Here is a 14,687-nt window from a genome sequence, read left to right as displayed (position 1 = left end):
GTAAAACTAAAAGGTTATAATATTTTTTTATTTAAAACCAATAATTTTTCTCAAACCCTGATGGAAGGAGTACAATTATAATAAAATATTAAGGTGGATACAAATATAATTTTAAAATCAAAATTTTATAATTATATTGGAGGTTATAAATTCGAATACCATCGAATATGTGTATTTGTCACCTAAAATAAAATTCTGCCGATGAAAGCTAGTTTTAATTAAGAAAAGTTGAGGTGTCTTTAACTCTAAGGTCATGAGTTTGAACCCCACCAAGATGTGGGATGTAAGTCTATTTTAATAATAGGTGTTTGATTAAATACATTTATATGGTATTGATGTTTAATATATATTTGACCTAGCTGTAGTGGTTAGATATTTAGTGCTAGTATTGTAATAAACTTGTTCAAAAAAGGATAATAGCTCATTGGCTCTACTTCAAAAAAATAAAATAAAATACAATTGTTAGATTAAATAATTTTAAATTCAAAAGGTTCCTCAAATAATTTTAAATTCAAAAGGTTCCTCCAATCTTAATACGTGTCTTTGATTAAACATTAATCAATTTAATAAATTAAATTCAAAAGATTCTTTGGATCCTAATTTTCCGTGTCATTTATTCAATATTAATAAATTTAATTTCAAAGGATTCCTTGGATCCTAATTTTACGCGTCTTTTATTAAATATAAATAAATTTTAAATTTCTTTTCTAAATCCGTTAAATCTGTATCTTTAATCCGATCTTAAATATGGAAACAAAATTTCCTGTACCAAATTTGATGATGTGAATTCCAAATATTGTAGCACTTGCATTGTTATCTGTAACATTCCCTATACTGTACATTTCTTACAAGATTTGATATGTGTAAGAATTTTCCTTTAAACATCAGACTATGAGATCTCATGATGCTCCAATTTCAGCTGCACTAACAACAATCTCAGGAAATCAGTACACTGGAAACTGATTATTTCATTTCATTTCAATAATAGTTACATACTACAATGGCTACCGATGATGTACGCCCGTATCATCATACCACGATATGTACAGGGAAGGAAAAAGAACGGTAGACGTAATTCTGTACAGACACAACCTCGACCATCCCGACAACTTATGAATGTCGAAGATGTGGGTTTTATGATCGAAACATCATATGAACAGTCGTCGATCGTTTGTATTCATTGTGCAGAAAGGTCAGATGTAAGGGTTGATGTGGGCCGAGTAGTCGCGAATTCCAGCTCCTTCCCATCCCATCCATTCCTCCCACATGTCCCAGTCTTGATCGTGCATTCCTCTCATTGGTTCATCCGTTCCCACATCATAATGCTCGTACATCTCCATCTCCGGTGCGCTCTGTTCCCCTCTAAGGTTACTCATCACAAGCTGCACCATATACCACCACCAACATACATCAAATCAAACTGAAGGATCCAAACAAGAATCAAAATTCAACAACTCGGGACCAGTTTAACATAAAGAAACAAGAAGTCCCCTAATGCGTTTTTTGATATGCTTCCAACCATAGTAAATCGATAAAATCAGCCTTTTGGCCCAAAACACGTTGATTGCAAACAAAGAGCTTGCGTAACTCTTAAGCCTCACGGCCTCCTTCTCCATGAGGGTCTTTTTTCAAGAACAAAACCGACTCTAGCCAAATCTACTATTTTGATGTTAATAATCCCTGTTATGCTTTTGATTCTCGTTATCCTCACCAAAACCCCAGATCAAACAAAGCTAACAAAGAGGATGATCATCACCCTATCAACAAAGGTTGCTTGCTTTCATTTTATCTCATAAAACAAAAGCCTAAATCAGCATCATAATTGTGTTGTACTCTTCCTACTTTTTCAACTGATTTCAGGAAAAATTCCAATACAAACCAAATTCGGCAAATCCAAACCAATCACAAAGCAAGTTTATGATTAGTCGCTTTTCCTGTACATCAATCACAGGAGGTGTAGTGTATCACACCCCGTATAATTGATTTTATGTCTAGCCAAATCCGATTTGGAATTTCCACAGGTTTCAGTGAATTAGAATGACTAATCACCAACTTGGTCCCAACTTCAATCAGATGAGAACTAACAGAGCAGCTGGTACTACAAATAGTTCTCATTGCCCTTCTTTGCTTCTACAACATACATACACACATCACATCACTAAAAACTTCAAAAGTTTGCAAGATTATATACAAGAAATCCACCCAATCCAAGATGATAAAAAGGTTAGACATAATTAGCAACATGAAAACTGACTTAACCTAATAGAAAAGTTACAACAGAAGCTGATTATGAAGTTACTTACATCATATGCTTCATTAATTTGGTGAAACTGGACGCCACAATTGCTACCTCTGCAGACATCTGGATGATACTGCAAGAACAGAATTCAAAGCAACAGGTCAATTAACCAGATTTTCAGCTCATCGAGGGCAAATTATGTTTCAAGATTTAACATTTATCAGCACAATCTTTCCAGGAAAATCGAAAACTCAATTCAAAATCAACTCTTGAAGCACAATATGACTGACCATAAAACCATCCCAAAGACTGTACTTTTATACCCAAAAAATAAGGGAGGAAAAAAGACAAATTTTCCATGAGAATTCTTGAAAGAGCAAAATCTTTAGTCCAACAAAATTAGAAAAAACAAAGGATTAAAGAGATATACCTGAAGAGCAAGCTGCCTAAATGCCTTTTTAACCTCAGATTCAGAAGCACCACGCTGAATCCTGAGAGTCTTGTAGGGATCACTCACAGCAGCAGAAGAAACACAAGAAACCCTGAATCCCTTCTTATTATTACCACTACTCCTCACATTTCTTCTTGATGCAGAGTCCTTAAACTGAGTCCAAGAACCAGATGCAGAGCCACAACCCACAGCACAAGCCATTCTCTTACAACAACAGCAAAGCTAAAAATGCCCAAAAAACCTCAAGATTCCAAAATCCCACAATGCAATGAAACCACAGCTACCCCTCAACCGCTTTATATGGGTTTCAATCAACGCGAAAAATCACAGCAGTTCTCAACAGGGTCAACCCTGAAAAACCCTCTCCTTTCTTGAAAAATAACAAATGAAAGCGGACTTGATACGGCAAGAAAATGGTGATGGATGAATGACCTTTATAATAGTGTATGTATATGCCCTCTATAATTGAAACTTGGAATAAACAAATATTAAAGTCAATAGGATTTGTTATGAGGTGACACTTTTGAAAACGCAATAATGGAAAAGATGAAGAAATGTTCAATGAAGGAGTTCTCTCCATTCTTGCATAATATATACATACAAACACATGATGTATGTGATGTCAAGCTGATGTGTGTTAAAGGGTCCTTATCTAAAACACGGATGAAGGGAAGGGTTCGGGTGGGGGGTAGGGGCGGTGACGTGTCTGCTTTCTTTTTTAACGTATTTAGTGGTGTGGATAGGCAATGGGGTCTGAGTGGAGACAGTCTTATCCGTGTCTTGGCCTTTGGTTTTGGTCCGAGTCAGACTGAATAATATGATGAGAGTGTTTTTGATCTCTGTTTGGGGGAATCTATTTTGGGTTTTGGAGGGATATGCTTTATCTTTTCATAATTAGATTTTGGCCCCCAAATATTTATGGTTTTCTCAAATGCCACGTATTTGCAGAAACTAGTGCAGTTTGTAATTTTTTTATTTTGTAGGACTTGATTTTATATTTTTTATATCAACAGTTTTGCAATTCATTTCATCATTTAATATATTAAAATTTAATACACTAATAATTCAAATAAACAAAATATGTTCAGACGAAATGAAGCAACAATAAACTCCTATAAACGTGTGATTTGAACTCACAATATTTTGATTATGAGTCTTTAAATTTACTAATCGACCAATAGCTTATTGATATTTTAAAATAGTTGATTGGAATTGGAATATTTGTGTGAACTAATGCATGCACAATATTATTATATTTCATAACATTTCCTTAAAAAATAATAGTTAATTTTTATATACTTGAAAAGCATTCTTTCAGCGTTTTCAATTTTGTTGGTTTCACTTTTTAATTCTTAAATTATTTCATTTTTAATTTTATTTTTCTCTATCTTATAAACTTCATATCTCTTATTCTCCTCTTCCCCTTTTTCCAATAATTTCTCATAATCTTTTTAACTTTTGTAATAATTTTTATTTTATATAATAAGTATAATTTTTTTTAAAAAAATCAATTTTTAATTTTAAAATTAATTGTTCTTGCATATTTGACTGTGCAACATAAAGGTTGTTTGGCTAAAATTATAAAATTTTCAAAATATATTATAAAATTTTCAAAACTTTATAAGCTCAATAAAATTGTATAGAGTTTTTTTTTTTTTTAAAATAAAACTCATAAATCTCAAAGTAAGATATTTGAAATCTCATGAATTTTTTTAGAAAAAAAGGTAGGCTCGACCCATATTTTTTCTATAAAATCTTTTAAACTCCATAATTTTAACATTCAATATGCAAAAGTAAGCTCGTAATTTTATTAGTATTTCATTTTTACCCTCATATACTAGCAGTAATATTCTGACACTGTCACTTCTAATTAAATATCCGTTTAAAGATTTTTTTTAATATGAATAATTTAATTTTTTTCCCTCCAAATTTTCCCTTTAAATTTAAATATATCAATCCAAATATAATCCAAAGCATTACATCAGACTATTTGGAATGAATTTGTGTATTTAAATTTAATTTAAAAATAGTAAATATTGTGGAGTACAATCAAAATATTTGCAATTTATCTAATTTAATTGTATAAATTAATATCTAAATATTTCTTTAATATAATTCAATAATTTTAAATTAATCGATATACCACTAAACAAAATTCAACATCATTTATATTTTAAATTAATTAATAAATAAAAGTAAATAAAAAGACGACATATTATTATAAAAAATAAATATAATATTTATATATAAAAAATTCAATAATTATGAGACTTCAATTTCACGGGGTGTTGGATAAGGAAAGTGCAGAGAGCCGCGGATTCCAACTATTGTCCTTGTGTGATCTAGTGGTTCAAGAAGTTTACACACCCTTACAACTGTGGATAAAATAGCTTTCTACCTGCGCCCAACACCTGTCATCCATGCACCCTTGATTTGCTCCTTCATCTAATGGCCCATATTCATTGGCCACAACTATAACATCACTTTTAAATATTATTTAATAAAAAAAATCACATTTAAATATTAATCATGAGATGGTGACTTCGAAACATAAACATATCAAAAGTAGAGAGGTGCAAGTTTGAAGGGTATTTGAGTAAATTCATTAAAAAATAATAAAATTATTATTACAATCAAAGTTTTTAAAAGAAGGAAACAAATTAAAGGGTAAATTTTGATCATAAAAAATTGGTATGATTTTAAAGTTTTCTTTTATTATCGTATAGATAAGTTGTAAAACTTGATGGTGAGAATCTTATAATTTTTATAAATTGATTAATTTAATCAGTTTTAAAAATATAAACTAAATTGAAATTACTAATTTAAATTGATTTTTTGAAAAAAAAGTTAGTAAATACTTAATTTTAATGCAAAACACCCCCCCTTAATTATAAAGGGTGAGAATTTGGAGTTTGGACGCATGCATGGAAGTCTCTTTCTTGGATATAAAGGCAAAGGTGATGGGACATGTCTACTCTACACAAATGTCTTAACAAAATTAAGTCTGGTCGAACTCAATCAATTCCGTCTTAACATTTAGGCTACTTAATTTGTTTAAGACAATAACATAACGCATTATGTCTTTGCTCCTACAAAAACTGCAGTGGAGCGTTAATTGCATTTATATTCTGCGATCTAAAGTTTATTTATGTAAATTGTTTCTATTTTTTATGTAATTATACTCATAACAGTAAAAGAATAAAGATAGTTTGTATAATGATGTTATTTTTTTGAGGTGTATTTGTAATTTTTTAAAAAATAAAAATAATTTGTACAAATAATATTAACGTTTTTAGTGAACGTATATCTAATTTATTAAAAGATATTAGTAATTTGTGTATAAAGATCATTTGATCAAAGAGTGTGGATGTAATTATCCCAACAATAAATGACCCTAACATCAATTGAAATGGCTTTTAGGATAATTCAAAAGTCAGCTATTCGCAGACGACATCTTGCTTAAGTGGGCTGTGGGTTCACAATTAAATAATCTTTTGTTTGAGTTTTATAAATTTAGGTAATTTTTTTTGCTTCTATGGTAATTTATTGTTTCTTTAATTTATTTAAATATAGTATGTAAGTGGGAATTATTGAATTGTTTAATCAAACTTGTTATATTTAAATGTACGGACCTATGATGTAACAAACCATATTTATTAATATAATTGCAGTCGTAATATATTTTTACGTGTATATAATAAAAAAATATTTCAGAATTTAAAATAATAAATGAAAATAAAGTATAGAAATCAAAATATGACTTTTAAAAAAAACAAGAAAGAAAGAAAAAAAAATCAACTTAAGGGCATTATTGACACAACAAAAAATATTGGTGTGCTGGTGTCATAATCGTCCTTTGTGCCAAAAAATGATGAATGACAAATTGGAGAATAAATTTAATTAATAAATTTATTCCGATCAGATTAAATCATATCAAGTGATTGGTCATGATGTACGATGCATACACATAGATGATGATTGATGTCGCTCAAACACATGATAAAGTTCGTAACACTGCACGTCTCTTATGACATTGGTGTCACCCGTAATCTCATTCTTGTTTCTTTTTTCTATTATTCTACTACTATCGCAACACATAATACTTGCGCGCATATGATCATATATATATATGAAAATTTTAAAAATAAAAATAATATATATAAATTAAATCAAAGCAAATGATTGAACATATATGAAAGTGTAAGCTAAATATGATAAATGTATTGGCGACTAAAAGATCCATGGGCTGGACTATTTGAAACAAATAAGTAACTATATTGTGAGAAATATTTAAGTGTGTTATTTGTTTAAAATTTGATGCTGTAGCGCCACATATCGTCAGTTATGTGTGAGATGTGACTTTTATTTTTAGGATTAATTACATTTAGACTCTCTCTAAAAATACGAAATTACCCTTTTTCTTAAATAAGTTTTGAAATTATACTTAAACCTTTTTCAAAAATTTTCATTTACACCTGACTCTCTTTCGTTATAATTTGGATAAAAATATAGTTAACGAAAAAATTATTTAAATTTTTAATTTTACCTTTCATTTAATATTTTTGTATTTATAAAGGGATAAAAGTAATATATATATATATATATATATATGGAGTGATGTTAACATCATTACATTTTTTTTCCTTATTAAGTATAAAAATACTACATAAGGATAAGGATATTGAATGAGAGGTAAAGTTAAAAAATTATGAAACTTTTTTGCCAATGTTAGTATTTTTCGTTCAAACTCTAAAAAAATGGAGTAAGGTGTAAATTTTATTTTTATAGTAGCATAGATTTATTGGATTAAATGGAAAAGAAAAAGTTGCTATCACGAATAGACAATGTATTGATTTTCATGAAAGGATATATAATGTCTTTTTGCCCGGTGAGGAAAATAAATGAATCCTCGTGCATTAATTTTGATGAGCAAGAAGATAAGAATATCTTAATTTCTTATTTTATTTGGAAAATAATATTTATTATTTCCCATCCTAAATGCAAAAATAATTGTCGTTTTTCCTTACAAGCCTCCTGTCCTATGGAATTAAAAATATTTCTCAAGTATTTTATTATTTAAAAATGTGATTTAGTAGCACTGACCTTCAGTCTCCACTTTTGAGGGTAATAATGTTAAAAAAATTATATTTTTTATCCAATAGAACAGGAAGTATTGCATTTTTTAGCATATTACTATTTTTTATTGCCCAAAAAAAAAAAAAAAAAAAAAAAAAACGTGCAAAATATGGTCTCAAAGTCTTAACAAATTTGGTCCCATAAAATTAGTGTATGGGACCACATCCACAATATTTTTTAATTATATGGGACCAAAAATCTTAATCTCATAAAAGTTGTGGGAGCAAAGGGCAATACCGTTGTTGGATAGGGATTAAAAGTTCAATTTTTTGTAATTTAAAGCTGAGATAAACTAGTACGGACGAAAAATAATGCATGCCATATGATTTAATACCTTCAATGAAGTTTTTGGATTCTTGTATAACTTGAATTACTATGAATTCATACGTAATTTTTTCAATTTATAAAATTTTACCAAAAATATGGATATTTACATAATTTTTTAATTTAAGAAGTATAAAAATATGAATATGAATTGTTGTAAATAATGTATGATAGAGATAGCCTGACATGAATATCCATTGAATTTATCTTCAAAATATCATAACTAAACGTTTTACCAAAAGGTACGTCTAAACTAAATTCTGTGCTTGAAATAAAGTGGTCAGTTTGGCCCAACATGAAATTTTGAGAAAATTACAATTTTGATCCCAAAATATAAAGTGTTTGAGATATTAGTCCCATATATTTGTAAATTAACCAACACGAAACCTTTACTTCGAGAAAACGTTGCAGAAATTAATTTCACACTTTAACAAAATGTTGCAAAGTTAGTTTCAAATGTTGCAAATCTTTGATGTGGGAATTAACTTTGGAACATTTTCTTAAAATATGGGACTAATATCGACTATTTTAAAACATATGTCATTAATATATGAAAGCACCCTATATTTTGGGACGAAAATTGTAATTTTCTCTAAAATTTTAAATGAAAATCGATGAATATAATGTTTTTGTGTGACTTTGTACTAACTAATAAAAGTAGTTGAAACTTGAAAGTGATGTCTAATTATTGCGTGAACATTAATGTATAGTAGATTAGCTTAACATTGTGCCAAATCCTAAGCTTGGAAATTTCCTTTGACTTGAAAAAGTAAGCTCTTTCAAACATAGAAATGTCATAAGACTTTTGAATTAGCATATTACAACTGCTTTACTAAATTTTGATATAATTACGAGTACTCTCTAGTTTCCTGCAAAATTATCAATACTCCTTTATTTTAACAGTTGTTTAACAATTAGTAGAATCCATTAATCCACATAAAATTTTCATTCATTTTTTATAAATTAACCAAAATACCCTTATAAACTATGAATTTATAATTTTAAATTATTTTTTAGAGACTAAGTGAATAATTAATTTTTTTCACAATTTTTAAATTTTTTCCTATCCACCTTGTCCGGTTTTCTTTTTTCTAAGAAAAAATACGACAAGAACAAAATTAACAATCTCATACCTCCATCAAATAATTACACAATTTCATCAAACATTACAAAAATATTTATAATTTTTCAAACAATAAGAGAAAATTCATAATTATATCAAATGTGAAGAGGAGTCGTTGCAATTTATCTTTTGAATTAAGAAATGTGCCATTCAAACTAATTCCTCCAACCACACATAAATGAACCTATAGACTCCTTAATTGATAATTAAGTCTTAATTGTGTTCAAACAGATAGGTCGAGAAAACTGAAAATATTCTAAGCCTTCCGTCCATCTTAAGATGATAACAGTACAGGATATGTGCAAAAGCCACAAGTCTTCCATTCATCTCATAAAATCTAGAAGCATGCAGTATCATTCCCTTTTAACCTGTTCAATTGTGCAGATATTTGGGACGTTTCTAATAACAAAAAAAAACAATAAATGTGGAGGGCGATATTTCAATTGAAGACTGAAAATGAAAGCAAAAGCGATGGGTGCAGAATGAGACAAACTGGGGTTAGATTCTGGAAACAAGGATATTTTCTTCTGAAAAACCTGCTTTCATAAATTATTATTTATATGGATTTATATAAAATAAGGAGGATGATAATAATCACAAAGGAAAGATAGGGAAACTGTGAAGTAGGAAGACAGAGCACTCATTTTCAGAGTAAAGTTAAATTAGAGCATAGAGCATACAAAGGAACAATTTCATTCATGATAAAGACTTAATCTATCCTTTCTATTATATATAAATATCTCAAATTTCACAAATAAATGCCTAAGTCATATAAATTCATATGCTCGTTTCTACTCATCATTTCACGTCTCAGGACATGTTTACTTACGGGTAGCTAATGCAATGAGAATTCCAGTAATTTGTCATCAGTAATGCACATTGAAAACTGTTTCAGCTATGAAAACGAACATTAATGTGCATCAAATCAACGGTAAAAGTAATAAGAAGTTAACCTCTCCAGAGGGAAATGAAATATCAAGGTGGAACACATGTATAATTCTCTACCGATGGAGGAGATAAATGCTCATTCAACAGTCAAAACATAAAAGTGAAAGGTTCCATATTAGACAAAGTCAGTCTTTCACATTGATATACTTTTTTTCTCAAAATTAGAAAAGTACACGCGAGGCAAATAAAACATCATTGGGGGCCACTTGGAATTCATGTCAGATTCACTGAACCTTTGCAACTAGCATAATTCAATTCATGATTTGTACATATCGAGCCAATTTCCGTAATGCAACAGTCAGAATTTCATAGCTCCGAACGCAATATATAAAATGCCACCATTAGCATATGGTAATATCTGCTGAAGAAATGAAGCAAGACCAGCCATTCCAAAAGATATCTGGATTTATGGAAATGATTTAAACATTGTCTATTAGAAGCTAAAATATCATCAGTTCCCACCAGGAAGCACAACTCATCTATTATTCTTCAACGTGGTAATGGAGTTCTTATTCCAGCATTACATGTCAAATTTCCTAGTGAAATTAACTCATCCAAAAAAATTAAAAAAGAAAAAAAACTCCTCTTTGGGGCTGAAGCTGCTCTTAGAGAGAACATATATTTACAAAAAGCTGTCACATTGAAAAATGTAACAAGGGCGACGACTAGTACCTGGAATCTGAAAATGTTCTACCGTAAAGTAAGATTGCAGGAGCTCTAGAATTTTGGTAAGATTTCCATTACTTTGCTGAGGGCCCAGGCTGCTGTTTGGAGGATGGTTTTTGGTCCATGGATTTCTTGAATTGCACCAAAATCATTGTCATGTTATCACAGCCCTCCTGCCCAGATGATGGTGCCAAACACCTATCAAGTACTCTTTCACACACTGCAGACAGCTTCTTTTCCTGCATAGTTTTGACAGTTCTTAGCTTTATTTTGATGAGAGATAGTCGAAACAGTCCAACGAGACATAGCAGAAACTTACAGTTTTTAACTGTTCCTTTACAAAGTCAACAGCTTGTTGACTTGACAGGCAATCCCTAGCAAAAGAAAACATAAAGAACAGGTATAATACCTTAAGGCAATAAGTATCTACTGTTGCAAAGAAGCAGAATTTTACAACAGTTAAGAACAGAAAAATGCTTGTAAGAATTAGTTGCTAAGAACAACATATATGTGTGACGCACAAAGCATTAATTTCTGCAGAGTGGATTAGATACGAATGAAAGATTTTGAAATCATATAAACCATGAAGTTTGCCATACTCCATTACCAAACACTTAGGACGGTAAGATTTTTCATCAACTTGTTCGCATGAAAAATTATATCCTATATCTAATGATAAGGAGATCCCTCTCATTGTAAATGTGATAATAAAAGAAAAGGAAAAGGTATGAGCAGTTTCTTTCTCAAAAATGTAAATTATGCTGACATGTTAGTTTTATCTGTAAATTCACAAGATCACCAGATAGAACTGATATAAAGAAGAGTGTAGTTCTCACTAGAAATCAGTATATCATCACACATAATGCGGCGTAAATTTAAGAGCATCCCTCCCTTCCTCAGGTCTGTATTTAGCAAGTACCAATAACATGTTAAGATGATTGCTGAAATCGAAAACGAGGCTCCAAAAGGTCCAACATACAAAACGTCAAATTAGCATCACCAGATGAAGCACTTGCCCACATGCCTTTGGTAAAATGCCATAATTTGGATACTTTTTTCTACTCGATTAGAAAACTCTACAACACAAACCCAAAAATTCTAGTGAAGAAAATCCTAAAATCGATCAGATATTTCTGTATCACAAAAAATACAATATAAAATATATTGGACTGCAAAAACTTACCATATCCCATCACAGGCTACTATAAGAAAATCATCATCTTCAGTAAGCTCAACCTAGTGAGGGAGAACCAACAAAGAGAAAATTTGTTATCCTGACTGAAATAAGTGCTCAGAAAAACCATGCAAGGGACATAAGTTATAACATGGCTTCTTCTCTGAGACTCTGACAGTTTCCAGCCAATCACATTGAGATCTTGTGGAACCAGTTTGTACAACAGCAAAGTATAGTACTAAAACTTGGAACTCAATTTGTTGCAACAAAAATTGAGAGGGACACAGTGAAATCTAAATTAAAAAGTAAAGCTTCCACATACAGTGACTATATCAGGGTTTGCTGTCACAATTTGCTTTTCAGCAGGCAACGATTTATTTTGCTTCATTTCCATATCACCTGAAAAGATTTGAAACAATCACTCCTGAACAAAATAATGCAGCAATCTGCCACACACATTGAAATGGATTAAACCTGGGTGAAGAAGTACCTATTGCCCTTGCCAAGTTCAGGCTCCCATTGACCCGTCCATATTGTATATATCCACCAGCTTCTAGTATCCTTTTTTTCTCAGCAGCAAGTTCAGGCTTGTGATCCTTGGACAAATCATGTGCCTGCATGAAAAGTATGGTCTTGAAAATTCTTGTGCACATTCTACAGAGACAGGATCCTACATATTATCTAAAAATTTCCAAATCCTTAACTGTCAGCTTCCTATGAACAAGAAAAATATCGAAAATGTTTTACATTAATTAATAAAAGTTCGACTAGTCACCCAAGTAGTTTCTGCTCTCAAATTAAATCCTACATGAGGGCTAACACATCCAGAATATCAAAAATTAAAATGACACTCCTTAGATAAGTTAAAAGGAAATTCACCTTTCCCTTCCGACATATTACACACCGAGAGTCACCAGCATTTGCAACAAGCAGTTGATTATTTCTGATAATTGCAACACAAGCAGTGGTTCCAGAACTGGGGCCCTTGTAACCAGAGTTAATTCCCTGCATTTTAGAAGATATGTGACAAACTTTGGATGCTATATACTCTTTAAAGAAAATCCCAAACATCTAACAGTCATGAATCCTATGGTTCATATGAGCGTAACATGCAGTCTAGTTGCTATAGAAAAGCATGGGTGTGCACACAAATTTGGGGCAATAAGGGAGAAAATGAGTGAAATAAGAAATCTTTGAAAATTGAAATCCACAATTATCCAATTTTGAACAAGCAAAAGCTGAACAAGCGTATCATCTAACCCACAACAGAACATAAACAAACTGACATATTATGAGTCATTACATCAAAACTTACAATAGCACAATTGGATCATTGAATTTGGCTACTCCCAAAAAGGATTGCAATATCATTTACTTAACTTTTGTAACTCCGTTGAATGCTTTTTAATAGCAAATAACCAGTGTTCATATTGGTAATCCTGCACTACAAAAAGATTAATTTCCTTGCAGGTTATTCATTTGTGAGAACATATCAAACCTAAAATCTTCTCTAGTTCTTAAGAAAATGGAAAACATCCGTATAGTATATATACATATATATCCCTATATATACACATATATCAGTATATATACTTACAACATCCATACTGCACTTTTCACCTGGAACAATTATTCCCAAATCTCACTCAAGAGTTGCTCTAGAAGTGGACATTTTCTCAACCTTTGACATAGCTTAAATGAGTTTAGATACCAAAATTGCTATTCTATGGGTTGTACTTCAAAGTGCACACATATTGTTAGTTCAATGCATTTCTGACAATTTTCGTTTTGTTTCTGCTTGATTTCATGTTCACTAAAATATTATTTGCAGGAATCAGAGATGTATTCTTATTCACAGTTCTGGGTAGACACAGGTCATGCGACTGAACATTTCCACACTGTACTGCTGTATCCAGTATAAATTTCTCATGTTAGTTGACGAATGCAAGTTGGGACAAATAAAGCAGAGAGCAAATACCTCCTCAGAAGGCCAGTGGTTTGTCTGGCCATTCTGGTCATCACTCTCAGGTAAGTTTTGCCCATTACTACTAGAATGGTCTGCTGCGGCCTTCAATAATGCTAACTCTTTTTGCCCAGTCTTTCCGCACATCATTTCATCCATTCTGCACCAGAAAAGAATATAACATTAGAAAGAATTTTAAGCGCACTCATTGAGATGCAAACTAGAAATTGACAAATTATTTTTAATCACCCCCCAGAAGACAATGCAGGCTGGACAGCTCTGCTTGATACAAAATAAAAGATTAGTTTCTTTCTGTACTTATAGATGACATATTGCACCATGTCTTGTCAATGTCACTGTTCTGTGCGAGATACAAAGCATTTAAAACATTGAAGAAAAATAGCTAGATTCTTGTTAAGAACTTACTTATATTCCAGTTACACTGGCCGATAACAAAGCCACAATCAGGCTAGAGGATCCCAGGCAGACAAGAAATATATTTGCAGGTAAACATCCTTAAGTATAAATCGCCAAATAAAAAGAACAAAAGTAACCTGAGAAAAGCCTTTCTAACAGAAGTTCCCAGATCGCCTGCTGCATAAGCTTCATGCTGCAGCACCTGATGATGGAGAAACTTGGCACAAAATCTGGAAACCTCTTTCC

General features: G+C 31.1%; 2 protein-coding genes across 8 annotated transcripts in view; both read right to left on the bottom strand.

Annotated features, from left to right (window-relative positions):
- On the bottom strand, positions 937-3,253 carry LOC105158302 (chaperone protein dnaJ 8, chloroplastic-like). Of its 2 annotated transcripts, none has more exons than XM_011075014.2 (3): positions 2,670-3,239; positions 2,304-2,372; positions 937-1,382 (listed from the first exon to the last, which is right to left on the bottom strand). In XM_011075014.2, exons 1-3 carry the CDS (start codon positions 2,889-2,891, stop codon positions 1,194-1,196), a joined length of 480 nt encoding a protein of 159 aa, XP_011073316.1. In that variant the 5' UTR covers positions 2,892-3,239; the 3' UTR covers positions 937-1,193. The 2 variants fall into 2 exon arrangements, with proteins under 2 accessions (XP_011073316.1, XP_011073317.1); XM_011075015.2 differs by lacking the exon at positions 937-1,382 and adding an exon at positions 1,513-2,130 and having other exon boundaries at positions 2,670-3,253.
- Positions 10,677-14,687, bottom strand: part of LOC105158301 (probable protein phosphatase 2C 60) — a 7,042-nt gene continuing 3,031 nt past the window's right edge. For 3 of the 6 annotated variants that reach the window (XM_011075012.2, XM_011075010.2, XM_011075011.2), the window contains exons 4-11: positions 14,579-14,687; positions 14,040-14,184; positions 12,941-13,066; positions 12,552-12,675; positions 12,384-12,460; positions 12,071-12,123; positions 11,207-11,261; positions 10,677-11,126 (exon numbers count right to left, since the gene is read on the bottom strand). In XM_011075012.2, the coding sequence (XP_011073314.1) occupies positions 10,962-11,126; positions 11,207-11,261; positions 12,071-12,123; positions 12,384-12,460; positions 12,552-12,675; positions 12,941-13,066; positions 14,040-14,184; positions 14,579-14,687 (854 nt within the window). In that variant the 3' untranslated portion in view covers positions 10,677-10,961. Of the gene's footprint in view, positions 11,127-11,205; positions 11,262-11,723; positions 11,964-12,070; positions 12,124-12,383; positions 12,461-12,551; positions 12,676-12,940; positions 13,067-14,039; positions 14,185-14,578 lie in introns of those variants that run through there. The other 3 variants (XR_002286835.1, XR_002286833.1, XR_002286834.1) reach the window with 3 other exon arrangements.

This window comes from Sesamum indicum, linkage group LG3, assembly GCF_000512975.1.
Source record: "Sesamum indicum cultivar Zhongzhi No. 13 linkage group LG3, S_indicum_v1.0, whole genome shotgun sequence".
Taxonomy (NCBI): Eukaryota; Viridiplantae; Streptophyta; class Magnoliopsida; order Lamiales; family Pedaliaceae; genus Sesamum; species Sesamum indicum.
The sequence above is the reverse complement of the archived record's forward strand: the minus strand, read 5'-3'. Positions and strand labels throughout refer to the sequence as shown.

Bases quoted from the DNA above. Each gene is read 5' to 3' on its own strand.
- LOC105158302 (XM_011075015.2), bottom strand. From the start codon at position 2,891: ATGGCTTGTGCTGTGGGTTGTGGCTCTGCATCTGGTTCTTGGACTCAG. The intron at 2,373-2,669 runs GTATATCTCTTT...CTGTTCTTGCAG, and splicing joins TTAGGCAGCTTGCTCTTCAG to TATCATCCAGATGTCTGCAG. The intron at 2,131-2,303 runs GTAAGTAACTTC...TGTATGTTGTAG, and splicing joins AAATTAATGAAGCATATGAT to AAGCAAAGAAGGGCAATGAG.